This window comes from Sylvia atricapilla, chromosome 8, assembly GCF_009819655.1.
Source record: "Sylvia atricapilla isolate bSylAtr1 chromosome 8, bSylAtr1.pri, whole genome shotgun sequence".
Taxonomy (NCBI): domain Eukaryota; kingdom Metazoa; phylum Chordata; class Aves; order Passeriformes; family Sylviidae; genus Sylvia; species Sylvia atricapilla.
The window spans coordinates 28798049-28825849 of NC_089147.1; the positions used below are offsets into that span (position 1 = coordinate 28798049).

The 27801-nt window shown below is 39.8% G+C and overlaps 1 protein-coding gene across 1 annotated transcript in view; it reads left to right on the plus strand.

Moving 5' to 3' along the window:
* Nucleotides 1-27801, plus strand: part of BICC1 (BicC family RNA binding protein 1) — a 90290-nt gene that overhangs the window by 58133 nt on the left and 4356 nt on the right. The window contains 23 exon segments of the mRNA XM_066324223.1: nucleotides 10308-10387; nucleotides 11286-11287; nucleotides 11537-11696; nucleotides 12619-12672; nucleotides 13490-13684; nucleotides 14605-14793; nucleotides 14795-14857; nucleotides 16017-16031; nucleotides 16033-16153; nucleotides 17051-17092; nucleotides 17095-17169; nucleotides 17172-17234; nucleotides 18615-18773; nucleotides 19136-19294; nucleotides 19297-19331; nucleotides 19620-19761; nucleotides 20833-20989; nucleotides 22292-22306; nucleotides 22442-22589; nucleotides 23771-23813; nucleotides 24469-24486; nucleotides 24489-24622; nucleotides 26312-26465. Of these exon segments, the coding sequence (XP_066180320.1) occupies nucleotides 10308-10387; nucleotides 11286-11287; nucleotides 11537-11696; nucleotides 12619-12672; nucleotides 13490-13684; nucleotides 14605-14793; nucleotides 14795-14857; nucleotides 16017-16031; nucleotides 16033-16153; nucleotides 17051-17092; nucleotides 17095-17169; nucleotides 17172-17234; nucleotides 18615-18773; nucleotides 19136-19294; nucleotides 19297-19331; nucleotides 19620-19761; nucleotides 20833-20989; nucleotides 22292-22306; nucleotides 22442-22589; nucleotides 23771-23813; nucleotides 24469-24486; nucleotides 24489-24622; nucleotides 26312-26465 (2223 nt within the window).

Below are 27801 nucleotides of genomic sequence, written 5' to 3' on the forward strand. Positions count from 1 at the left end.
CGACAAATTTATTATTGATTGAGTTATCAATTTTTAGGGTTTTTTGCTACACTTGTGAGCTAGAGTTTGATTTTGCTACAGTGAATGGAAAACTTGTGTTTTCCCACAAGTATTTAGACAGCTCAACTGTGGGCACAATTTCCAGCTGACTTATGTTGTTTGTCCCTAGCTGTCGCTCTACATTTTCCTGGTTGAAATTGGTGGGACCCGAAATATTTGTAAGAGATGGCTGGAAAGGGGCTGTAATTATTTTTTTCTTTAGAGAAACAGTTTCTGGAAAACTAACATGGGGATTTTTTTTATTTTCTTCCAACTGTGGATGTAGAACTTGAAACAATGGTGATTTGCTTTGATTTTTCTCAGCATTTCAAATGAAAAAGCACTGCCACTGTTTTTCTGAGTGGACATTCTCTCTGTCTGGAGGCCCAAACTTCCTATGCCTCACTATCTTCTAGTCTAGATTTTTTAATAACTTGCCAATAGTGGCAATATTTGCATATTTTGACATTTGAAATGTATGTATGCACATGAATTTCTAATTTTTTTTCTTTGGCTGATGTCAACTCTCCTCAGGGTGAGATGCAAAGGTGGAAAAATTCTGCTGTTTTCTGTGTTTATGATGTTTGACTTGAGAATATTTTGAGGGAAAAATATTTTTGGTTTAAATAAATACTTCTCCAAGTATTCCCTCTAGGTACTCAATGCTAAGCTTTCTAATTAAGCTACAGAGAACCTGTTGCAGCTGAATGATTTCTTACCTCAGAGCAACTTTGTAAATGGTCAGTAATTTCTGTAAGGTGTTGCTGAGGCAGTCTGTAATTGACTCGGAGATTTAAAGTGAGTCTTTTGCTGACATCGTGTTTATTGTTTGGAGTGCCGGATTAATTACGGCATGTATTGTACTTGCTGCATTATGACCTCCATCTGCTTTTTATGAACTTTCTCTGTAAATGAGAAGCTGTCAGTGCACGCTGTTTCTTATATTCTGAAGAAAAATCCCCCCCCAACCCCACAATTGTGTACTTTAAAAACTAGAGAACCCTTGTGTTTAGATCACAAGTTTCTTTCTTTCTTTTGTTTCTGGAGCAGCTGACTCAAGCCTAGATGACTCCTCCGTGTTTTGCAATAAATAAATGGACAGACAGACAGACAGACCATCCCAGGCCGTTTGAAACCGGGCCACGGGAGTTCGCCTTGGCTCTCTGTGATCCGAGCAGTCACACGCACGAAGCCACAGCGTCCCTTGTGCCGGCAGCTGGCAGCAAACCCCTCCGTTCCTGGAGTCGCTTCTCCAGCCTCCAGCCTGCTGCCGCTTCACAAACCAGCCCCAGCGATGAGTTCTCCCCGCTTGGCGTGCGGGGTAGGTGACGGGCCAGAAGGCTTTTAAAGGAGCTCACGTTTGCTGAGCCATTTTATCTGGTTTGTGCTCAGCTTTGCCATGTGGCTATGCTCGGGGCGTGTGTGCCTGCAGCCACAGAGCTTCAAGGCGTCGATTTGTACTGGCTCAGAGGAGGATAACATGGCTTTATGGTCACATAGGGGAAGGTTTTAAGGAAAGTCTAGGTAGCAAAGGAGGCAGCAGGTGGGCATCGTACTTTAACAGCACCTACACAAGTGAGGTTTGAACCTTGGGCATTCCTGTAAGAGTAGGAAGATTTTGGGCTTTTCTGGTTTTGAGCAGGACTTGCTGTGTTTTCTGTGAAGAGCAGAGATTTGTTTACGCTTGGCCAGACAAGGGCGGGGTAAAATACAAACACAGTTGTAATAGGAAGGGGATTATCAAGGGGCTTAACATCCAGTGAGTGTGCTTGGCATTAACTGCAGCAAAAACGAAATTTCAAGCCCTGGAATGTAGTAATATAAACTTATGCTTAAATTACTTGAGAGTACAAATTTGTCACGATCTTTCAGAATCCAATTTTTGAATTCCAGTTTGAAATTGAAATTAGTTGATGCACTGGTTGGGATTTTAGGAGCTTCTAGCAAGCAGATACCTTGCTCTGCACTGCATTTGCATGTAAACTGAAGACTGAGGAGTGTTCCATTCTGATGTCAATCTTTCTATTTATACTCAATTTTTGAGACACAAATGCAATTTATCAGAGTGACTGCTGAAATTCACGTTGCAGAGATGCTCAATAGGTGATAATTTCCCAGAGGTGAGTTTTGCTATTAGTGTGATACTGGGGAGAGACAGATGGACAGAAGTGATGCAGAGACAATTCACCTGAGAACAGCTCAGGAATGATTTCTTGATTTGAAAGGCAACACAGGATATCCTTCAGGTGTTGGTGTTCTTATTTCTCAGTATATCACAAAGAAATTGCCTTTGCAGAGGAATAGTGTTTGCCTGCCCCTCCCGAAAATGAAAAGCAGAAGTCTTAAGTCACTGTTTTTAAGGAGATGAAGGATCTCTTCCCAAATCAGCTGCCAACTGTCTGTTATACTGGTGAAATAATTCAATATCTGTGAATAAGAATAACCTTTAACATAAGATATACAGCTCTTAGAGTGCTATATACATATTGTCATGCTAAAAGCTAAGAAACGGTCAATTGTTACATGATTAAAATGTGACTCAATATTAACATTAAAAATGGTGGTAAAAAAGCATCTAGAAGGGTTTAGTATCAGAACCAATTGAATGTCACCAGATGGATAATGTTTTTTGTTGGTTAGGTGCATCCCAAGTGGGTTTAGAAGGAAGATGGAAACACTGCTTTCTTTATCTCTCTGTTTGCCTTTTTCTCCTGGAGGCTGCAGCCTGCACAGTGGTGGTGCATGGGAAGAGCCAATACATTGCCATGCTGGCTGGGGAAAAAGTGTACCTTGTGCTTTGAAAGAATAATAAAAGAAGTAGTCACATTTGGTCAATGGCAGAAACTTCTTGATACCATAGCAATTTTTGAGTCAAATTTCATAGGCTTAATATTATCAGAAGTTTAAAATATGTATTGATCTTTCAAATTTCAAGCCCAAGGTGTAGAGATGGATGTGTGTTAATGATCTAACTCTGTCAAAGGAAATTACTTCTTACAGCTTCAAAAGAGAGTCAAGAACTTTTTCTTACTTAGTATCTACCTGTTATAAGCAATGTGATTAGTGTCTGGTACATGGGAAGAAAATTAGGCAATGAAAGTGATCTGCTTGTACCAGAGGAGTTCTTTGTAAGAACTTCAATCAGTACTCCTATGGACTCTTAGACTGGAGTTCTACTGGGTTGTCATCATTTCCTCTAATTCATGTAGCTGTTGCTGCTTGCATAGCTCTCAAGAAGAAAGTCTAGATGTTCCTTTATTGGGCTTGCCATTTTTCTTTGTTTAGCAAAACAGCAAACAAAAAATGACACCTATTACTGTGCTCATGAGGAATACAGTTGAAATAACCTCTAAAATATAATAATCTAGGAAAGGAAAACTTCCCTGGGAAAATTAATTTCAGAGTGTGATACAAAAGCTGGGAAGGTAAAGTATTGTAATGGTGATCAAAATATTCTATGAGCTCTCTTCTGCTGTAGTCACCTGATGTCTGATATTCTGTTGGGAGGCAGCTGTTTTTATCTTTCTGATAGCGTTTCATTCCATCCTGGCTCCCAGGAGGACAGCTCTGTTTGTCCTGTTCAACCAGGCCCATAGAGTGTCTATCTTTGCTCCAGATTAACTGCATCCTCCTGGTCCAAGCCACTGAATTCATCCCTCCAGTGGCTGTGTCCAGACCAGCTCCGCAGTGGGATGCAGTCAGTCTCAGCAGTCAGACATTAAAATGTGGCAGCAGTAGCTGGGAATTGGATGTGGGAGCTGAGCTGGAGGCGTGAATTTAAGCTCACGAGTCAGATGATGTTTTTTATTTAGAAAAACGCAGTCACAAGGACTTTTTTGAGCATGTGTGCGTGAGAAACTAAAATTATCTCATGGTTTATGCATTAAGAATTGCAACCCTGAGTATGAGTCTGTGGGCAGTGAGGGATACAGTGGTGTTATTTCTGATAGGAATGTCGTGGCTGTTTTCTAGGTTCTCCTTTAAGCTCATCTTACAATACTATAGCCTTTTTCTCCTCTCCATTTATTTTCTTTCCCGGGCATTGTGATTCTGTGTTTGTGCTTTGAGATAAAATGGCAGCAGACATTTAAGTCGCGAATTGTAAATTTTTTGGGTCCCTGCTGAAAAAAATAAGCCGTAACAGACTTAGTGTCCTGGAGACACTGCCTTGCTTTGAGTGGTTACTTGGGCTAAAGGCTGAAGAGCAACTACCAAGAGTCAGTAGACAGGCTGGGCTGCATGGTGTGTGCCTTTTTGTGGCTGACTGTATTTGCAAAATGTCCCTAATGGCTCTTTTTAGGAGTTAAATAAGGTATTTAAGCTTACCATGGTGGTAACTGAAGTTGTGTAACTGAAATAGAGTGTCTTGGTGATTACAATTAATTCATTCTCGTTTCTTCTTTTCAGGTTTTCTTCTCCACCTTGGCCTTCCCCTTCTCCCTTGAAATCTGGTCACTTTTCTGTTTAAGTTGCCATATGATCTGTTACCTCTTCCTTGTCTTCCCCCTTTGCTTATGCTTTAAGAGAAGTCTTTTCAACTTCATTTCCTCTGTCAGTGATGCGAAATCCAGTCATCAGTAGTTTATTTCTCCAAACATAATGTTGTACAGGTAATCTATTTTTTAAAGCTTATCTGATGTTTCTGGCTAATTCTGACTTCATTCTGGGTATTCTGAACATGAATTTTCTGTGTTCTGCTGGGATGTTTCTAAGCTGCTAAGAAATCCAAATGTGGGATTCATCTGTGATTCATGTACATCTCATTTCTTTTGTGAGGCCACAGCAAACAGTTATTATGCTCTAAGAGTAATTTTAAGTAGCCTTTTGCAGATATTGATGTTTTCTTTTGAGCTACACTGAAATTTTAAGAAACAAGTTTCTTTGCTTTGCTCTACCAGATGCTGCAGTGCATTTCTTCAGGTTTGTGTGTGTGTGAGGTCAGTGTGTTACTCAGTCTCTGCTTTGTGAATATCTGTCAGCCTGTGTATGTGTATAGAAGTGCATTACTATAAATGCTGGAGAAAAGTGGGGAGGGGATTGCTGGCTGCACCTCAGGCATTTGTTACAGGGCAGGGTTGGCAGGCTGTGCTCTGGTAGTTAATGCTCCTCAGGTGGCAGCCACCAAACGGTGACAAGGGTGAAGGGTTGTGTGCGAACTGCCTTCCCTGGAGGGAACAGGGTGCAAGACCAGTGCAAAACGTGTTTGCTTCCTCTCGGCTTCCTTCTCATGTCCTGGGTTGAACAGAAATTCTTCTGAAGATGGTTTGGAGTTAGGTGCCAGTAATGGGGAAAATGAAGAGTGAGCAAGTCCTGGGAAGACAAAGTCTTTCAAATGTGGTCACACATATAGGCAATGGCTCTAGCTCCTCCCAGGGACATTTCATAATCAGTTGTTTGTCCACAACAAACAGATCCCCCAGAATGCCCAGAGCCTCAGGGTATGTCTCCTCTGAAGACACTATTAATTGCTTGCAGCCCATGTGGGGTTTTATGATGTTCTGGGTAGGCTTTTGATCATGCCCAAGTTAGCTGGGTGAAATCTTGTTCAGAGAAAATGATGCTGCAGTCTAATTTCAGCTAAAAAACAAGAAAAAAATACAAGCTCCAAATGAAAAAAATGCCTGTTGTTTTTGAGTGATACCTCTGAGAATACTCAGGAGTCTGCAGTAGGAAATGGCTCATTGCTTTCTGCCTTAATACACGAGTAGTTTTTTCCTTCTGTGGTTTAGACACTGGGAGGAGAAGAGATTGCCCTGAGTTTTATTGGAGAGAGGATAAGAATTCTTTTAACTGGCAAGCCAACAGCACCGAGTGCCCAAGTGATGAATTCACTTTATTATTCAGTTGAGCTCCTTTGCATGTGCCCTTACTCCTGAGCATTTGCTCCATGCTTTTAGCCTTAATGTTGCTTTTCCATGGCAATAGTTTGAGCCTATTTCAAGTCTCTCTTGGTTATTGCCAATCATCTGCTTTGGTGAGGGAATATCCACTCCTAAAACTGTGCACACAGTATTTTCTGTTTTATTTATGAGCATTAATAAATTGTTTCAGTTTTATTATCCTTTTCTCCACATTAATGGGAAGCCTTACTTGGCCTTTTTTCTTAATTCACATTTTTTATAGCTCTGTATTTTTGTAGAGTGATCAGTGTATTTGCCCTTTCAGATGAGAACATACCAACTTCTATGTGTTAATTTGTTGGTTTTTTCTTTTTAACTTCTCCCATAGCTTACTGTGTTTTTGTTGGTACTTTTGGGACAGACACTCTCATAACTTGTCCGTTGAAGCGCTGGATCTCTTTTGTCTTTTTGTTGGAATGTCTCAAGTTCTGTAATACTCTCAGGCTATTCAGATCTTAATCAGCCCCTCGTTAAGAATGACTGTCATCTGCCCTGGCGTTGCCCAGTTGTCTGGCTATTTTTAGAGTGGTTGTATTTTGGTGTTTGTGTTACTTAAGGCTGTTCATCCTGTAAACAAGCTGGATGCATAGCTATGATCTGAAGAGCTGCCCCAGACATTATATGTACCACTCAAATTTCAGGAGAGGCTTACACAGTTAAATGGCTTCATTATTTGAAATATTTCTTGCCTGGCAGAAGTTGGTGTAGATGCGTTTGCACTGGCACAAACAGACTTTTGCTTGGAGGAATTTTGTTTTGTTTACTGAAGTGTCACACACAATAGTAGCAATAAAAGCGGGAGGCTTGCTGGTATAGCTGTGGACAAAGACTGGGGAGGTGAAACTCTGCCAAAGTGTGGAGTGAGGAATTTGAGGATAGGAGCAATAAAAGACCACTTGAAGGCAGGAGTCTGGCATAATGAAGGCTGTTGAGAAAAATTTCCAGCAGTGTCTGTTGTGTAACTTCAGCTTTCTATTCTATGTAAATATTCCTCCATTTGGAGGTGGGGAAGAAGGCCTGTTAAAATTAATTTTTTCTTTTCAATTCCTAAGGAAAAATCTACTGCCCTTCAAAACTGATGGAAAAGATGGATTACTATAGAAGGGCATTTTTAATAGTTTGCAGGACACTAATCATGTTGTTTCTTATGTGTTAAAATCTTTTTCAAGGTCTGATGCTACACTTCATTTCAAGTGTTGAGGCCTGATGTGCTTCTAGCACATGGACCTCTTCTGAAGCCTTTGTTCTGTGTTTGCAAATAGTTTGCAAAGCTTTGGTGTCTCATGTCTTTATTTATGGTAGGCACCTGCTCTTTGCTCTCTCCAGTGTTTTGTGGAATGTACTCCCAGTTATACTGAGGAGCTTAAAAAGAAAAAGGTGATTTTTTTCCCCTCCGCCCCAATAAAAACAGCTCTCAAACCCTGTGTTCCTTAGGGGTGAGGAATGACATAGCATCACCTGGACAAAAGTGGCATTGTTGTGGCCCCAGCCAGGGCAGTGGGTTTGCTGGGGTGATGGTTTCTGCCAGCCAGGGCTGTGTGCTGGTGCTGTGGCCACGTGGATCAGTGGAAATAACAACTGCAGTGCTGGTTTGTGCTTGTCTCACTGCCAGGACCAGACACACATCACACTCGTTACAGCTCTGTCCCTTGACCATCCTCTTCACACTTCTGAGAGTGCCGTGGATATTTCTGGGGGCTTTCACTGTGCCTTGCTGCCATTGCACCTGTAGGTATTTCAAATACTAAATGTAGAGCTTGATCCAACCAAGGTTTTTGTCATAGTGCCTAAGACAAGGTAGGATTTTTTTTTCTGAATTAAATGTAACTGTTAATCCAGGGAATCATCTGCAAAGCAAACACGCTATTTGATTCCACAGCTACATAAATAAATTTTATTTCTGTAATACACAGAAAATCAGGTATTATAATCTAATTGTCTCTCTAAATTCTTAATTGAGTCCTAAAATTATGTTTGTTGGTTGTTAATTTGGTACCTGTGAGTTTTCCTGCAGATCATACACAGTTCAATGTGCAAGTCATGCAAGACCAATGCAAACACTTCAAAGTCTTTTAGTCGCAAGTAACTCTTTTCAGGCAAAATTTAATGAGAATGTTGTATTTAAATAGTGTTTTATTCTTTGACTTAAACCTGATCTGCTTCACATCCATTTCCAACCACTGTGTCTTTGACAAGAACTCAAGTAAGGAGAGGGTACTTATTGACCAATTTTGAAAGATTTGGTAGCCTATTTTAGAACGGTAACTGGCCTCAGTGGATTCTTTTTTGTTTTGTGGGCTCTTCTTGGTTTTGTTTTCAAACTGAGCTATTGAGCTTTTTCCGTCTTAAAAAAACAAACAAGTGTAGAAATCCAGGATATTTGGCCCAAGCTGTCAGTATCAAAGGAAAAGAGGTGTCCAACTGAGATGAGAAATGGAAAAAATAGGTATTCTAAACTGTATTTTCACTCTTGAGTAGCAAATATTATGGGATGATGGTAATATCCTTTGGTACTAATAGGATGCCAGGCTTGATTTCAGGTCATTTTCCTACGTATAATCAATGTGTATTTAAATATAATGTTTGCAAATATGTGCACATCAACTCCACAGTGGTGCTGATGGTCTGGGCTTGTGTTTTCCTGGTTGCATCTAAAGAGCACTTGGAGCACACACAGTGTGCTACAATCTGCTTCTGGGAATTTCTGACTGCAACATGGACTTCAAATATCATTCACAGCTTAAATGCATTAGAACCACATGGCTTCCTGTCAACTTAAAAAAGAAAAGAAAATTTGCCCTTAAGACTATTTTGTTGGGGTTTTGTTTGATTTTGCTCCATTGTGAAAGGCTGAAGCAGCAGATTTTTAAAACTTCTGTAGGTTCTGTGTGCGTACCATGTTTTTGTGACTATGGTTTTTCCATTTTAAAAAATAAAATGTATCTGTTTCTCAGAACTCAAAATGCAGCATTTTTCTTGACTTCCATGAGACTTGGCAGTGAATCCTGTGTTCCTTCAGAGTTTCTGTATCCCTAGCTGAATATGCTCAGAACTTCTCAGTGGTAAAGACTGGAGGCTTATTTTTACTGTTGGAACGAAAAGAGCATCCAGGCATGACTTGAAGAGTTTCAATTTTCAATTGAATAGGGCAGGTTTACAGCCTCAAGTTGTATTATTTCACATTTCTTTAGTAGGGAAGTGGTTTCAGTCACTGAGATGATGGGAAAGGCAGATCTGTTGTGTTACAGCTGTTTTCTCCTGCCATTGAGAATATATTTATTTTTATATTCCCTGAGATGTATGTATTTGTCTAGCATAATGAATTACATTAATTCAAGAGTCAGAAGAGGGTTGAGATTTTTTTTTTAAGAACAATCCATTGTATCACAGGAGAAAAAGGAACTGCAAAAGGGCAGAGGAGTCAAGAGCAGGGGGAAGAGGCATCACCTGCAGTATCATACCCGTGTTTCTAGCAACTGGAAATGTGGGTGGCAGCTGGGCATTTCTTTGTTTGCTGTAACTGAACTTCCATTGAATGGTTTGACAGCAATTTTACACTGTGGCACTTCGTGCTCCTGGACACCAGATGGTGCTGCGAAACTGGCTGATGTGCAATTTTCACACTTGGAGTAATTGGTATTTCATTTAGTTCCAAGGTTGGGTCTGTACCTTCTGACCAGGTGAATATTATGGGATGCAGAACTGCACCTGCTACCTGAGCCCAACACCTTGTGTTGTTTAAGAGCAGTGGCCTGAAAATTATCATGCAAACCAAGTGAGCTGTAGAATCAATATCTTAGATGGCACTGGGCACACCCCACCATCAGCTGGTGTGCCTGCTAATTTATGTACTCAAACTTCAGCATTTGGTTTTATTAAAGTGTCATTTAAATTTCATCTGATAACTTCAATCAGCAAACTTTGTGGAGACATCTTTAGTGCCAGGTTAAAACTGCAAAGGGTAATTTGTAGAGACTAAATAAATACAACAGTGATGATGAGGGAGGTTTGAGTTTGGTGGGCTGCCAAAAAGCTTTGGGTTGTCTGTTGTTCCTTTGGTTTGGGAAGACATGGTGGCTTAGCTATGTAATTGCACTGCAGGCAGTGTTTATGATACGGTGCTATACATTGGAATTTGATTTCTATTTATTTTAAGTCGGTTCTCATGTTTAATAAATTGATCTGGTAATCCTAATTGTGGGGCTGAAGGGATGGAATAGGACATTTTGGTCTTCAGCTGAATCCCAAGGCTGGTGGTACAGTTTATCGGTGGATTATAAATAATGGGCTCAAATTTATTTGAGCGCTGAGGAAATTTTTTTATAGATATTTTACTGTATTTTTTCTCACAAGTTTATTTCTTTATAGATCCCCATATTAAAGTTTCTGGAAAAAAAGAAAACGTTAAAGAAGCAAAAGAGAAAATCATGTCTGTGTTGGACACGAAAGTAAGAAATCTTTCTTAGAATGACACCTTAGCCCCTAATTTTGTGGTGACATTGATCTCTTTAATGGGCACATTCAAGAGAAGGTATTTAGGGACGCTCTGAAGCAAATTCTCTAATAAATGCCTTGCAGATGTTGATATTGGTGTATACCCACATACTTAAACATTTGCAAGAAAAATACTTGCTTGAAACAGCTTTTCCAGATTTGAAATATAGAGAAATAGTATTTCCAGCCATATGGCGAAATGCATAACTGATTTGTTCATTGAATTGGGGTTTGACTTCAAAATCTGAAACGCAGCTTCACTGCAAGCAATAGATTATGCAACCACTTCAGAGGACCTAACATTTTGTTTCTGTTTGAAATTTGATTTTAGAAGTGTTTGTTGTTTTTGTTTTAACTGTTACTCTATTCTCACACTCTGAACCAGCAGGACCAGAATTTCTAAAACATGTAGATTTTGGCCGGGGGTTCTCCTCTGTTCATCAGATGTTATTTTCATTCAGCAGCAGCCCTTTTGGGGTGGTGTGTATGGCTCCTGTGTGGTTGTATGGCACCTTCCTGGTTCTCTGAGCAGATTGCTCCAGTGATAAGCACCACTTTTTGAACAATTATTAACATTATTATGAGCTGTTAAGCACAGAGCTTTTTAAGAACAGCTGTAAGCTATGCATTTTAAAAATTTGTGTACCAAAAAAATATTGTTTAAGGGAGAAAAAAAAGTTACTTGGTCCCATGGCTTTGATTTGCCAAGTCTTCATAATGTGATCCTTTCAGATCAAACAGGGTTGAGTGCCTTCAACTGGAAGAACATAGAATTAAAAGAAATTAGAAAAAATTGCAAAAGGATGCTAAGTCACAGCTGATGAAAGTTCAGGGGTATTTTAAAAGCCTTAGTCGTTTTTTTGAAGATGCATCTTTTGGGGTATTTATCTCCATGTGATTTCCTCACTAGAAAGAAAGCAAGACCAAATTAACATCCAAGTGACGCCTATTAAAAACATCATCCTTGAGTAGAAGTTAAGTAATAGCAAAAATACTTTGGAAATACAACTTTGATGTCATTCTTGAAGTTACATTACTCTTAAGAACTTAAATATTTGGGTTCTGCTGTCTCCAAGTCTAACTGTGGGTGCTTGATTTCCGAGCAATCGGGTAACCTTGAAGATGGATGTTTCACATACAGAACATTCTCATGTGATAGGTAAAGGTGGCAATAATATTAAAAAAGTGATGGAGGAAACAGGATGCCACATCCATTTTCCAGATTCAAATCGGAACAATCAGCAGAGAAAAGCAACCAAGTGAGTGTTGTTTAATACTGAGCTCATTTGTATTGTAATTTCTGAGAGCAGAAAACATTTCTAAACTCCTCTCATCAATTTGGGTTTTTTGGGGATGGTGTGTCAGGGAAATAGATTTTTTTGGTGTTTACACTGTGTGGAAAGTGCAAGATTCCTAAGTGAGCAAATCTTTTAAACAGATGGAAACAATTAGTGATGGCTCATGAATCATTTTAATTTTTTTAAGCTAAAATTACTTTGTGCATACAGAAGTCAGCAACTTAGAGTGAATGGTAGAGAAGTGGTATGAAGAAATCTGCTTTTGTAATTTTTTTCTTGTTCAACACAATGACTTATTCAGCATATTGATTGATAATTTTTTTTGGTGCTTTTTGCTTATGGTGTAACTTAGTTGAAAACTAAACTTAGCAAATAGGCAGCAGAAATGAATGTCCTCTTGTAAGAGTTCAGCTTCATTAGAATAAGTCATTGAGCCTGAATTGTTACATCTTTTCTAGTGCTAATATTGGTGGAATGCTTACTTTTAAGTCTCTCATCCTTGTACTTAGAATTCCCACTTGTGCATCCTAATGGCTGCTGAGCCAATTTCAAAGCATTCAAGAAAATATTCTGCTGTCTGAATATTGGCACTGAGCACATGTATACAGTAGTGATTCCATTATTTGACCTACACCACTGTATTTTTGAGGCTTCCTTTTTTTCTGGTTGCATATATATGTGTATATATATATATAAAGCCTAAGATGCTGTAACTTTTTTAATATTGGCTGTAGTTCTCAGCTAGTGTTTAGAGAACAATCAGGATGTCAGCAAATGTGAAATTTTTCCTCAGATTTTTTTTAATGGAAAGCACAGCTATCTAGGTAACCTTTTCATGCCTCAATTAAAAATATGGTGCAGTGTTTTTCCTATTCTTGCTCTTGCAGGTGTCTATTGCAGGACAGCCAGCTGGAGTGGAGTCCGCAAGAGTCAGAATTCGGGTAATGCTCTACCTCAGTGTAGTGTCCCCTTCAAAACACCTGTCAGGGAAAAAAAATGCATAGTTTTGAGAACCCTGAGGTTGTCTATCTCTGTCTGGTGACAGCAGAAATGTAGGAGCAAATGTGAGTATCCATATGAGAAAAAGGCTAAGAGTATTGTAACAGTGGTTCACATTCTGGCCCAGTTTTTAACTGGCCCAAAGTGGGTCTTGAACACGAAGCCTACACTGTCAGCAAGATGTAAATTAATTCCATACTGTTTAAAAATTACATCTTAACTTACCCACCACAGATGGCCTGTGGAAGCTCAGGCATCCGATGTGAATCTCTGACTTGGGAAAGGCAATTTCTGCTTCTCACATTTGAACCATTTTCATGTGTAATTTGTGTAAATAATTCAGTGTCATTCTCCACTCGTAGCTATTTTCTATCTTTTCCTTTTAGTTTCAACTCTGATGTGTATTTTGGCAAGGATAATGAAAAATCAAATAAATTACCAAAAGCGTACTGCAAGTTTTTAGCCAGACATGTCACACAACCTTATTCCAAATGCTCCCGTGTTTTTGGAGTTAAAAAAAACTCAACCAAGCAAAATTTAAAAAAAACTCTACCAAAAAAAAAGCAAAACCATTCTGGTATCCCTAGAAAGAGAGGTGCCTTTTTTCCAAGCGACAAAATATTTTTATCCATGAACTCTGGGCAGAGGATGTGTTTTGTCAGTTAAATCATCACTGATCAGTACTTTATGATTGAGGAATAAAATTGCTGGAGTTTGGGTATGGATCTGGTTTTCAATATCTCTTCATTATTGTTGCAGGAGCTGCTTCCATTGGTACTCATGTTTGAATTGCCTATTGCTGGAATTCTCCAACCCATCCCAGATCCCAATTCTCCAACCATTCAGCACGTGTGTCAGACATACAACATTTCAGTTTCCTTCAAACAACGCTCTCGAATGTATGGTGCTACAGTCATTGTCAGAGGGTCCCAAAACAACACTAGTGCTGTGAAGGTAATCTCTGCTTTTAAGGAGATTTCTGAATGTCATATATTATCATTTGTCTCCGATGGTATGTATTTCCTCATCAGCACATTACTGTCTAATTATTTGCAAACCCTAAGGGTTTTTTTTTCCTGTAGTTATACGGGTAAATTGTAAAAATGCATAGAAAATAGGTTTGAGATTAGGATTTAGCATTGTTGTGGTAAGGTTTTAATCTGGTGCTCACCTCCTGCACACTTGTTGAGGTTTTTTGGCAAATCTGGAATACATGCTGGTCTTACACATCTTTTAATTCAAAAACAATGCAAACAAAGCCCCCCAAATACACCTCCCATCTCAAATTGTCATGCTGAGCTCTTCTCAACACACACACAACAAATATATACCCTTGCAAGTTGCCCAATCAGTCAATAAAACTGGTCTTGTGAATCCAGCACTTGGAGATGTGAATTTGACAGCCGAGGCAAGGAACTGGCAGGAGCCTGTTCATCTTAATAAAGTAAAAAAGTGTTCTTGTTAGGAAATGGCAGCAGGAGAGATTGATACAGTCCCAGATGGGTTTATCTCAAGCCAGTAAGAACATCTGAGCCCAACACCGAGAGGCAAATTTTGCCAAGTGGATCTACCCGATAAATCTCTGTTGACTTTCTGACTGCTTTTGTGGCCACAAAAGGCCTCTGGGACCAACCACGTGGCACTGGTCTTTCTGCCTGTTACAGGGTGGCAATTAAATGCTTCATTTGGCCATAAAATGGGAGCAGTGGGCAGAGCTTAGTGCATTTGTTACCTTTAATGAAACACTCGTGCTTTTTAACCACACAGCGTTTCTTATCTTGCCTGCGGAGTACGTGGCAAGAAAGGAAGCAGTCTGAGTTCTCCTCCTGTGTGCCTGTGAACACTGTTTCACTGGTTTCCCCCATTTCTCCCAGGAAGGAACAGCCATGCCTCTTGGAACATCTGCTGGAGCCTGGCCTCTGCAATCCCCCGTGAGCACACAGCTCGACATCGCAGCGCAGCATCATCTCTTTATGATGGGTCGGAATGGCAGCAACATCAAACATATCATGCAGAGGACTGGTGCTCAGATCCACTTCCCTGACCCTAGTAACCCACAGAAGAAAATCCACTGTCTACCTCCAGGGCACAATTGAGTCTGTCTGCCTTGCCAGGCAATATCTCATGGTAAATACTATTCAGTGAAGCTTGTGTGAAAAAATTGCCACATCATAGAAAATATGCCTGCTCTGCATGTATTTACAAGTCACGTGTAAATTAGCCTTAGAGAGGAAGGATTGCTATTCACACTGCAAACAGCTGATTCAATTTTTGTCAGGACTTTGTTAGTGTTTGTAGTTATTGAAAATATTTGTAGTCTCTGGTAACATGACTTGAAAAATAACCTTGGTAATATAAATGCAATGTCATTTAAATTTACAATACAATATGCCTCTGAGTAGAGTTAGATTTCTGAAATATTCTGTGGGTGTGGGGTGACAGGTTATGTTTTATTTTGCCAACCTGCCTTTTCTGTGTTTGTCAGGTAAATAGATCTCTTTGAGGGAAAATGTCAGGAATTCCTTAGTTCCCATGTAGGCAAGTTTTCAATTAAATTGGGAAACCATAGGAATTAATTACTTATTTTGGTATCTTGCATTCTTTATAGTACCACAGCCACAGTTCTATAAGGCCTTTCTAAAAACAGCTCTAGTGGCAATATCATTATTTGTAGAGATTTTCAGATCATTAAACTTCACAGGAGCCTCTAGTCATTATTTTAGTACTAAGGTATGTACACATTTTTAATATATGTGAATATGGAAGGACAAAATGTGTGAGGACTGAACCATTCAGTTTTTGGAGTTTTACTCTAAAGCTTAGCACTTCAAGTGTGTTACTGATGTTATCCATATTTATGTAGCTGATCTGGAATGGGGAAGAGAAAGGTAAAAGATAAGACTTAGGCAATGGTGAATTAGAGATTTTTACCAAGTGTGTTTCCTTAGTTCAAACATTTTAACAGGAGACACTTAGGATGGGGTTCCTGCCGTCATTTCCTGGCAAGACTGTGCTGATTGAAATGTCAACTACTGAGTTCATCATTTCACCCTTGTGCTACCAAACTTTGTGTAGAGCACCAGCACAGGAAGATAACCCATATTCTTGCATACAAGGAAATGGTTTCCCTAAAAATTCAGCCTTGCTATTTTTCCGAACTTACAGAGATTCCCTAGATCATAATGTGTAAATGTTACAATGCTTACAGTTCAGTTTATTGCTACTATTTTTATGGAAAATGGTCAGTTACAAGTGGCAGGGTATTTTTTTGTGCCTTTCTTTTCAGGGTTGCCTTCCCCTTTGTGCTCATGTTTGATATGAAGGAAGAAATTGAAGTAGAACCACAGTTTATAACACAGCTAATGGAGCAGTTAGATGTCTTCATAAGCATTAAGCCTAAGCCAAAACAACCAAGCAAGGTTTGTGCAAAGCTCATTCCTTCTTTTTAGGCTTCCATGACAAAGTTTAGGAGCTGATGAGTTGATGTGCCCCTTCCTCCCCAGTTTAACAGATCATAAACTTGTGAAAGCCATTATGTATTTTCTGCTTGAAATGTTAGTTTAAACTATCCAGCAGCTCTACTTTAGGGTGATTTGACTTTCATTAAATGCTTATAATAAGAAAATTAGCTTTCTTGTAGAATACATTGATAAAGAGAGTGGGAGGTGTTTATTTTAAAATCTTTAGGCCAGTGTGGATAGGGAACTCTTGCAGTTATCTGTGTTATAAAAAATGCTAAAGCAGGCAAAAGTATTAAAATTTTACATGATCATTCCCATCGTGTCAGTATGTAAGCTTCCCTGTGTGGGAATATGTAAAATCAATACAAAGAAATGTCCTATAGAAGATGTACAAGAAGTAATGGGGTTTTGTAAATTCATTTTCCAGAAACTTATTACCTTATTCTCAGGCAGCTATGAACTTAATAGGTGAACTTAATATAAACAACTGGGGTTTTGTCCACTTTGAGGTGTAATGCTCAGGTAAAAGAGAAGATAGGATATTAATTATTGATTCAGTTATCTAGCTCTTGAGGTGCTTAACATTTGGTCTATCAAGCAGCACCAAGGTACTAGAGTAATTAATTTTCTTAGAGAGGTCTTCCCTCATTCTCACTGCAAATCCCTATGCAATCCTTGGTCTTATTCTCCTGAACTTCAGACCCCTGAATTTAAATAGTTGCTAATGGATGTTAGCTCATGCTGTCTCACATTACTGTGGTTGTGGTAGCCATGCAGGGGTATGAAGAAGAATTATCTGTGTTGTGGAAAGTGTTACTCACTGGTTTTCCTTTCTTCTTGGTGTTTTCTTTCCCTGCAGTCTGTGATTGTAAAAGCGTTGAACGAAATGCCTTAAACATGTACGGGCACGGAAATGTCTCTTGGGACTTGAAAGTAGCGGAGTGACCATAGTATCAAATCCCTCTTCTGTCTCATGCCCGTTGGTCTGTCTTGCCCTGGTTTGGATATTTTGTCCTCAGCAGGGCTAGGACTCACTGGGCTTGGTATGCATTCACTGTACTTATGTTTCTTTAATACAGTTTTGTTTTAAAACTGAATTCACTTGTACTAGAAAAAAAGACCAGGTTGGTGTGTTTTGCATCAAGAATTGTGTTAAAGCATTGGAGAATTGCAACAGCCTCTGGCCTTTTAAGGGCTTGTAGTTATAAAACTTCTCCAGGCTTTTGTAATCAAGTGTGGGACTCATCCCAGTTGAAAAAATCTCTGGAAGAGAGCAAACTACTCAGCTGAAAGGGAGGGAAACACACGGGAGGTGGGTGGGGCATGGATTTTACAGCTGCTTTGGCTGTGTGAGGTCTCAGGCTGTCCATGCATTTGAGTGGGTATTGAAGCCTGGCAACAGGGAAAGGTAACATAGCCAACACCACATTTCAGGTCAGTATCTCACTGTAACTGAGGGGTCCATGTACTTCTAGTTCAGACCTCACCAGCTGGAAATTTAGGACAAAATTGAGTAAACTCCTTAATTTTGTAGAAGCAGCTCATAGTCCAGATTGAAATTACTATTTTATTTTCAAGCTCTGAAAATCCCTTTGTATCAGAAATGTATAGATGGAAAACCAAGAATTCCGAGAAGAATCCAGTGACAAATCTTGACACAGGTCATAGAAACTCTGAGCTCGCTTGTGACCAGCATTGTCCCTTGTGACCTGCCATGCAGGAGTGCTGTGTGGTTCCATCTCACGTGCTTCCCTGGGGGTCACATAGGAGAAAGTGTTGTGCCATTTGATTGCACTTTTAATGCTTCTGTGACTGTTCTGGTCTTTGCTGCACTTTGGGGGTTTGGGGTTTTACCTTTCCGTGTGTAGTGCTGAACTGCTTTGTGAATGCTTTCCACAAACAGCTGGTTTGGGGGAATGTTTGGGAATGATCAATGCATTTGGAGGATGATTTGCAGCCTATATTGAAGGTGCAAAAAGAAATTGAATAGTTGTTGGTGTGCAAGTAGTGGTTGAATCAAGGAGCTTCTGAGAAAAAGGTTACTGTGTGAAATCCAAGTGAGGTGGTGCAGCACAGTTGCTTTCTTGTCTCTTTGATGCTGCTTTGAAACAACCAAATCAGAGGCAGCAGAGGGATACAAAGGGATGACAGGGCTGAGAAGCAGCCAGTGCAGACTCTGGTATGACAGAGTTAGGGTCCAGTAGAAGGATATAAAAGATGCTCCCATTCTTGGATATATGATGCCCAGTTTAAGAACACGAATTCTTAATGTGCACCAAATGAACAGCAGGTTTAATGTAAAATTGGCTTGTGAAATACAGGCTGTACAAATGAGCAGGGGGTTTGTTTTTCAACTGGTACTTTTGTGAAAAACGTTTCCTCTAAGTCTAACCTAAATATTCACTTGCATAATTTTTTGGCAGGCCTTTTAGGTCCAACAGCCCTGTCAGTCAACACCTCAAGTGCTCCGAACTCTCTGTTGAATGCCCTCAATAGCTCTGTGAGCCCTTTGCAGAGTCCAAGTTCAGGCACGCCCAGTCCCACGTTGTGGGCAACATCTCTTGCTAACACAAACACCACAGGTCAGTAGAAGTTTCATGTGAATTAAATGAACTGTGCAGCACCAAGTCATTAGAATTGCAGTTGACAAGTCGAGATTAATTAGTTCTTTGAACCTTACTTCCTACACTCTTACCTTAGCACAGATTAATAAATATGCAAATTTAGGGTTATAACTTAATATATGGCATGCTGTCACAGACAGTGTTTTATGTAGAAAATGAAGTTAACCTACCCAGATAAAGAATTATGGTCTTGGCATGCAATTCTAATAGAAACTTTTTAGTAATGTATCATTGCTGGATAAAGGTTTAGATAAAGTAGTGTAGTGCCTGAGGGAGTTAAATGAGACACTTAATCAGAACATAACCAAGTTTTTTTACAGGTTTTTCTGCTATTCCACACCTAATGATACCATCTACTGCCCAAGCAACCTTAACTAGTATTCTGCTGTCTGGAGTGCCTAATTACGGTCAAAACACTCCATCACCACCACCAGGCTTGACTCCTGTTGAAGTCCACGTTAATGGCATGCAATCAGAAAGCAAAAAGGTTCACCTTCTTTAAATGGTCACGTAAAGGTAAGTGATACTCTACTGCAGAATCCAATTTCTTGTGCTAGACCTCTACTAAGAAAAGCTGAAAGATAAAGCCAGCTATGTAAGTACGTTTATAAAGCTTCTAAGTTTCAAAATACACAGAAGTGTTTTCAAATATGACTTAAAGATTGAGAAATAGAACATTCAACATATTGTTCTGCTGTACATGGAATGAATGTCTCATTCTCCTGCACAGATGGAAAGGGGAAATTGTTTGAATATTTCCTTAAGCATAAAAATCACTTCAGTGATTTGTGACAATCTTTTCAGGCCTCAAATATCAAGTATGCTGCACTGGCTGCCACATCACTGGGAGAAAACGTGTTGAGCACAAACCACAGTGATGGAGTAAGGCAAAAAGGTGCTCATGGTGCCTCAGAACAAGTAGCTGCCAAGGCAAATAGTGAAGAAGGTGAGATTTGACATTGCATTCCTTTGTCTGGTAGTGTTTGTACAGTCTGTGTACAGTTCATGATACAAAAATGTAACAGTATTCTCTCCAAATTGGTGTTGTAACCATGTTTAAGGAAAATATTGCTGGATGGCCCAGATTCATTGTCAAGGAAAGTAAATAGAACCTGTAGTAACTGAGCTGTATGTTGATAGAAACACCTTAAATCAACAAAGATGTACTTGCAACATTTTACTTATTCCCTAGGAGCAGAAGGAAGATAACCCGAGGATTTTAATATTTTTTTACTGCACCTTAACTAAACTCTGTTGGTTTAAACAGTGTTTTATTTTTGCTTTTTAACAAAAGCAAATGATGTCACTGAGAGGGTTTTTTGCAGAAAATTGTGTAGCTCTAACCTAGATGACACTGGGAAACATTTTGGTGTGTTTTGCAACAGCATTTCAGTCATTTGCTGCCTTTTAGAAGCTAAAGTACTTAACTGTCCTCATCATTTTTTGAAGGGAGAAGGCCAGCTCCACTTCAGCTGGAGCAAATATCTTCAAAGGCCTTGTTTCCCTTGTCAGTACTGATCAAGGAGATTCTCTCTTATTTAGGGTTGTGATAATTTGAAATGCTGATTTGAATAAAAGGTACATTGCCAATTTAAGTGACAAGTACTTTTAAAAACATGTTTTAAAGATATTTGAACATGAAGTGAGGGGAACTCTTATTCCAGCAGAAGTTACCTGAGCACCTGGCAAAAAGTCTATTAAAACTGGGTATAAAATCAAATTTCTTCAGAATACTTGGTGCTTTGAATTGTCAGTCTTCACATTTGTTATTAATTAATATGACTTAAATATTTGAAGAAAGAAAATACTTGGTGTGACTACTATATGTGTGAACACGACAGCTTTTTTGTGCACTTGAACTTGCACATCTTGGTTGCTTAACCTTGACCTAATGGCTGCCCTGAATGCCGTCCTGTAAGCAGGAAGAGGAGGTTTCTCCCATAGTTATCACTCCCTCAGAAAGCTCCCTAGAACACAGCAGGGTGGATGTTTAACTCTCCTTTTCTTGGCCTGGTAGGTTGCAATGATGCTTTTGTGGAGGTGGGCATGCCGCGGAGTCCGTCCCACTCGGCGAACACCAGTGACCTGAAGCAGATGATGAGCTCTTCCAAGCAGGCCTGTGCCAAGAGACAAACGGTGGAGCTGCTGCAGGGCACCAAAAACTCCCACTTACAGTAAGCTGAGTGTGTAAACACATTAGGGGAGCTTTCACAACATAAAATTACTTCACGCCTTTTTGTACACAGAAGGGGTGATTCAATCATAACACACTCAAAGAACTGATTTAGTTTGGGCTTGATTTTCCATCACGTTAGACATTAATATAACCCCCTGTTTGTCTGGTAACTGCAGACTTTGAATGCTTTTCGTTCATCCTGTTAGTCTTTGGATTTTAAAAATATGTTTCCTCTTTCACAAAAGAATGGAGATCCTCGTTAGAGGAACTTTCATGACCTGTTTCTGAAGTATACACTTCTGCACTTTCCTTCTTCATTGATTGCTTGGAGAATAATTTCTGACAGCTTTTTCCTTTTGTGTGTATGTGAGGCTGTTTTTCTTCTTAGGGAAGCTGTGTTCAGGGCATAGCAGCATGTTCTCAAACACTTGTCTCCGTGATGATTTTGGTTAGGTTGCTCTTTAATGACCCAGCAGTGGGAAGGGCTCATTTGAGTCATAACCTGTGTTGGCAAGATGTATTTTGTTCTTCATGCAGTGTTTTTGTCTGATGTACTGGTGTTCTCACTGTTTGTTTGGGAACTGTTTATCGCCACTCTTTTGAGACACATTTTCTTTTGCTTCATCTATTTACACTACTAAGGCTATGATACCTATTTCATTAATTCTGCTTTCACAGTTTCAAGATCCAAAGAATCCTGTTAAGCAAATTTGATTGTTTGTGTGTCTTGCTCTTTTTGTTGAGGGCATAGTACTCACAGTTTCCTTGGGGCTAGTAATTTACAACTTCCAAAACATGATCACTTTTTGAAGTAAGAGTATCGTTCTAGAGTAGGCTTAAAATGTAGCTGAGTTTAAGGGGGAAAAAATTGCATCAAGGGGTAAAACAGACATTGAGCATGGCATATGAAGCTGTGAAAGCAAGTAGGACTTATGTCAGCTCTCTAAGTCCCTGTTATGCAATCCCTTTATCTTACTACTATGAACCTGTTACAACTGCTGGCCTGAGCAAGGCTAAACAGGAAATCACACCGAGTAGGATGCGTGCAATAATTTCAGATCGCAGACAGCTCAAAACTGAATCTATAAGCTATGCTTCTAACTTGGTAATACAGGGGGACAAAACACTTGCTTTCCTTCACTGAGAGAGAAGGTATAGGAGAGCTGAAACATTGTAAGAACGCTGAGATCGTTGTGTACAGACACGTCTTGAGCTCGGCTGCCAAGCCGCTCGGTTACCGGCGCTGCGCCGCTCGCCGTGTGCCGGGCTTCCCGGAGCTGACGGAGCTTTGTCCCCGCAGCACGGCGGACAGGCTGCTCGAGGCCGGGCTCACGGAGCTTTGTCCCGCAGCACGGCGGACAGGCTGCTCGAGCCGGGCTCACGGAGCTTTGTCCCCGCAGCACGGCGGACAGGCTGCTCGAGGCCGGAGGGCAGGAGGGGAAGGGGACAGGCTCGAGGAGGAGCTGGGCGCCCCGGAGAGCCCCGTGGCCGATAAGAAGGCTCCGGGCAGCGAGCGGGCGGCCGAGCGAGCGGCAGCCGCCCAGCAGAACTCGGAGAGAGCACGGCTGGCCCCGCAGCCCTCCTTTGTAAATATGCAGGTAGGTCTCCAGGGATGAAGCCGAGTAGGCGTGAATCCTGCGAATTGCGGGCGGGTAACCGCGGGATGCGGCGGTGATTGGGGACTGGAGACTAAATTGGCAATCGCCAGTTCACTAAAAGCATTCTCAGCCAAGGAGACAACAGCTCTTGCGACTGAGGAGTGGGTTGTCAATGAAAAGTCTTGAAAACAGAAAAGCTCTTATGCTTCTGTTGACTAAGAAAAATTGAAGTACAGAAAATTGCGTGGTGTATTTGCCTCCACAAGCATCATTTGCCTGTTAGAAATCTTGCATTGTCGCTTGGAGAGAGTTACAGCTACAAAATACGTGTTACAGCTTCTCATATGCGGTGACAGCTTGGTTAATTACTGCCTACAAATATAAACCATTGCCACGTTACTGCAGATCTCCCCGAAGAGGGAGGAGACCCCTTTGACTGTCAGGAAGCAGTAACAGGGTTATTTTCAGAGTAGATCTGTTGAAGTGTGTGCATAACTAGACTGTATGGAGTAGTAGAACAGGAGGAAGGCTGTGTTTTACAGCCCTTTTCCTCAGTTATTCCTGTAGTTATTTGCAGTAGAGAATGCAATACTTCAGGCTAATACAGCATTTTTGTAGTTTTGTGTTTAGCTTTCCTAATTTGTAATTCAGCAAAGGTAGTTGTTTAAACTTCACATCTTCCATTGACATAGGTAGAATACAAGCAAAACTTCTTTAATTCTCTCAAAAGTTCTTTTCCTTTCACAAGATGAGTGCGTGGAGGGAGCCAACCTGAAAGATTATTGAAAATAACTGGTGCCTAGATTTGCAAAGATATATTACCTTTTTTGTACTGTTGGGATTGTTTTAAATGCTAAGAACAGATAGTTAAGGAAAAGAAATGATGCTTGAAAGGTATCTTATTTTTTAAAAATGAAGAAAAAATTCTTCCTTAGAGGTTGTAAATACTGCTGCAGCCTCACTCATATGGAAATCCAACAGTTATGTAAAATCTTTATCTCTGTTTGAGTGAACGCTTTAAGAAACTAAGCTCTAACTGGGCTGCCACGAATTATTGTGCAGTATTTCAGGTTTCTCCTAGATATATTCACTGGCCACTTTCAAAACCTTTGCTTTCACAGGGATGAATGACATTTAGTTAGAATGGCAATTAAATTATCTTCTGCTTGTTTAATTTTTAGGCATTTGACTATGAACAGAAGAAACTACTAGCAACCAAGGTATGTGGATGAACAGTGACTTCTGAAAAGTTTGTTAGCATGTGGATGAAATAATTTCCTGAAGTTTCAGTTTGGTAATCCAATTTTTAATAAAATCTGAAAGTTGAAGCATTTTTATATTAGCTTTATGTTCCAAAAAATTCTTATTACCAACATAGTATAAAATGCAGTATAAGCAGCTTGCAGATGGGATGTGTAAGTACATCCATGTGCAAATGATCAATATGGTTTTCAGAGAGCTCATTGCTATAACACTTCACTTTATTTGGTTGCATTAAACTTGAAGGTGTTTGTCATATCAGCTAAATGGTCTCTTATTTCAGGGATAAATTAAGTTGTAGAATTGGTAAGGGGCTTAACCATATCTTTGACCCTGTTATAAAATAAACCAAATCACCCATTCACCAAAAGAAAAACAGAAGCTCCTGTCTTTGAAACAGATATGATTCTTTTGGCTTCCATGCAGCCCTGTGGGGTTTAACTGTCTTCTGGCAGAGGAGATTGCTTTAAGCAAGGGGAGGATTCAAGCTGTGTAGCAAGTGGAGATGTTTGGGTTTGCTATTTGCTGGGCTCAGGCTGTTAGCAAACATCCCTTCAGTATTATCCTCTCAGTACCTTCACTAATGCTGAGATTTACTGGTTTGTCTCTGTATTTTCAGCTATGTTAAAGAAGCCAGTTGTACAGAAGTGAGAACTCCAACGAATACATGGAGTGGTTTGGGGTTCTCTAAATCAATGCCTGCAGAAACTATCAAGGAACTGAGAAGAGCGAATCATGTATCGTACAAGCCTTCCATGACAACTACATATGAGGTACATAAAAGGGGATTGTAATGGAAGTTTACTTCTAGTGAATGATACAGTTGTTCCTCTTGAGAAATGTCTAACTTCTGTAGAAACCAAGTCTTGCAGATAACTGTTCTAAATATTTTTTTAATGGTGAAAATATTTCTTACCTAAATATTAAGGCATATGGAATACATTCAGCCCAGCACACTGTTTTATCTGTTTCTAGATAAGCCATAGAGCACAGACATCTGCTTCTTTAAAATGTATTTGTTTAAAGCAGCTTTGAACAACTTACAAGACCAAACATCTCAGTAGTTGCAAATAAGCAACAAGGAATTTGTGCCTAATGAAAACAGGGTATATGACAGGTGAACTATATCATGTATATCACTGCATGGTGGAGGAGAACAGAACAAGACTTCTGTGGACAGAACTCTAACAGCTGTCTCTACTTGCACTATTCACTGAGCTCAGAATTTTCCAGCCAGAAGGCAGACTACAGCAACTCTCTTCTGAGTTCCAGCATGGGAATCTTGCAGGGAATTTGTTCCTTTCTTCTCAAAGGCATGCTGAAGTTGCTGTTTAGTGTTCTTCCTTGCTGTAATCCTTCCCAACTTCCATAGAGACAGCTTTTTCTGTCCTGCTTATATAAAATATAAATTATATGTTTCTTTAAGAAAGGGACTTTGTAGTTCTCTAGGTTCTCTAACCTGTCTGTTAATGCAAAAGAAATATTCTGCCAGGATAAAAATGGGCTTGGTGTTCTCCACTTGGCATATTAATTTTCTGAGCCATTCAACTACATGTAGTAGGCTTGGCTACACCTAATACAGTAGTACCTTGGGGAAAGAAAAAGCTGCAACTAAAATGTGCCATTTTTTTGCATACATTTCTATGTTGGTTGAGTTGGGATGGGGTTTTCCCCCAGGCCTTGATGTCTAAAATCTCTAAATAGGTCTGTAATTCTAACCAGAACACAGTGTTTCTTCAGGGATATCAGTTTTACTAAATAGTGTAAAAGTTTGCCTTCTAACTGATGCTTTTCTACTGCAATTTGGTACAAGTTTATAGAGTGAAGTCGTTCATTTCCACAGGTTTTAGCCCATGTAAGTATGTGACATCTGTATGGTCGATTTCTTTTGGATATGTTCCCATGGAATACAGCTGCCTTGTACTGCTGTGTTCTTACCCACACTGAGGAGAGTTGATAATAACTATTTCACAGGTATATGAAAATCTGTTTAAAAGACCCCAGACAAAACCATTCCAAATTCACAAGGTTGCAGAATTGTTGTTGTAGTACTGTGTGCAAGACAGTTGTCAATAGCGTGTACTTGATGCACTTATCTTCAGATAAATGTTCTGTTATGTTCTCTTCCCTGTGAAGGGATGTAGTCAATAGACTGCTTTGTCTAGAATTTGTGTGGGAATTTGATACCGTGGAATGTTTTGGAAACAAACTTGGAAATGCTGAGCAATTTATTTTGAATCATGGTCTTTAAATAACTCCTGCTTAAAAACTGTAAGCTGCATATGTTTTAGGCACACCTGCTGTTTTTGTGTCCGGTTTGCAATTATTTGACTATTTATCAACGGCCAAAAGAATGTTTGCGAGCATTAAAAGCAGCTTTTTAAGTCAACTGCTTCAAAGAAAACATCTGAGTCACAATGAAAGCTCTGTTTTCAGCCCAGCTTCTCTTTCTGTGACTGCAGGGTTCATCCATGTCTCTGTCCCGGTCCAGCAGCAGGGAGCACCTGGGGAGTGGCAGTGAATCTGATAACTGGAGAGACCGGAATGGGCTCGGACCCACTGCTCATGACTTTGTCTCCTCAATTGGCAGCCCCAAACGGAAACAAAACAAATCAGGTTCATGAACTCTCATTATCTGATTAAAAGAAAATAATCATATTGATACCAATGTGATATGAATGCATGCTGATTTCACTAGGGGTTTTAATTACTAACACCTTGTAAAGTACTTACTTTTTTCACAAATTGAGAAGTGTAAGCTTGTGTAACATGATAATACAAACAATGGTCCAAAAGAAAAACTTTCAAGGATATTTGGTAAAGCCAGACATCCTTGCTGAAAACTCTTTGCTGTCATGGAGCGGGTTTTTCAAGGTGTATTGAAACCAGACCTGTAAAAAGCTTGTTTCTTGACTGCTCTCATTCTGCACTGTTGCTGATGCAACAGCAGCCAGGGCTTTATTGGGCCATTTACTCACTGATGGAGTCATCATCTGTGCTGAAACTGAACTTTAAAGCATGATTCCCTCGTGGGGATACAATTCACAAGAACATGTAGTGACAGGAGAAGGGGGAGTGGCTACAAAGGGTAGGTTTAGGTCAGATATTATGAAAAAATTGTTCCCTCTAAGGTGCTGAGGCCCTGGCACAGGGTGCCCAGAGAAGCTGTGGCTGCCTGTGGATCCCTGGAAGTGTCTGAGGCCAGGCTGGGTGGGGCTTGGAGCACCCAGGGATAGTGGAAGGTGTCTCAGCGCATGGCAGGGGTTGGAACGAGAAGATCTTTCAGGTCCCTTCCAACCCAGGCAATTCTATGAAAAGAAACTTGACCATGTGTTCAGCATGGTCTAGCATGATTTTAAATACTGGTTTCTGTGGATACAGTAATTAAGTCTCATAATTACTTTTTAAACGTTGTTTGAAGTTTAAAATTGAAATTTTACTTCAGTTGTACTCTTTGAAACTTTATTTCTTAAAAAAGTTAATAGATGCCTTTCTCCAAGAGTGAAAAGTGGAGGTAGAGAATTCAAAGTCCCTACTGCCTATCTGCTTTATGGGGAAACTTATTTATACTTTGTGTTGTTGCTTTTCCTTTAAAAGAGAATAAACCTTAAATTGTCAACCTTAAATAAACATAAATTTAAAACCTTTAAATCCCAAATTCCAAGTACACAGGTAATGAAATTTGGACATGGTAAGAAAGGATAGCTCCAATTAGAGAAAATATCATGGTTTTAAAAAGCACATTAGTTTTGCTGAACATCATACTTTTAACTACTTGAAGAACTAGAGATGACAAGTTTATTTGAAATCAATCTATTAATATTTTCAACCTAGCTGGACAAAAATGGGAGTTCTAGGTTAATTAAAATAATTAAGGATTAAAAATAGATTTACCTATCTGTTAGAAGAAATCAGAAACACAAATACATTGGCAGTGAAAGGGAATGTTCTA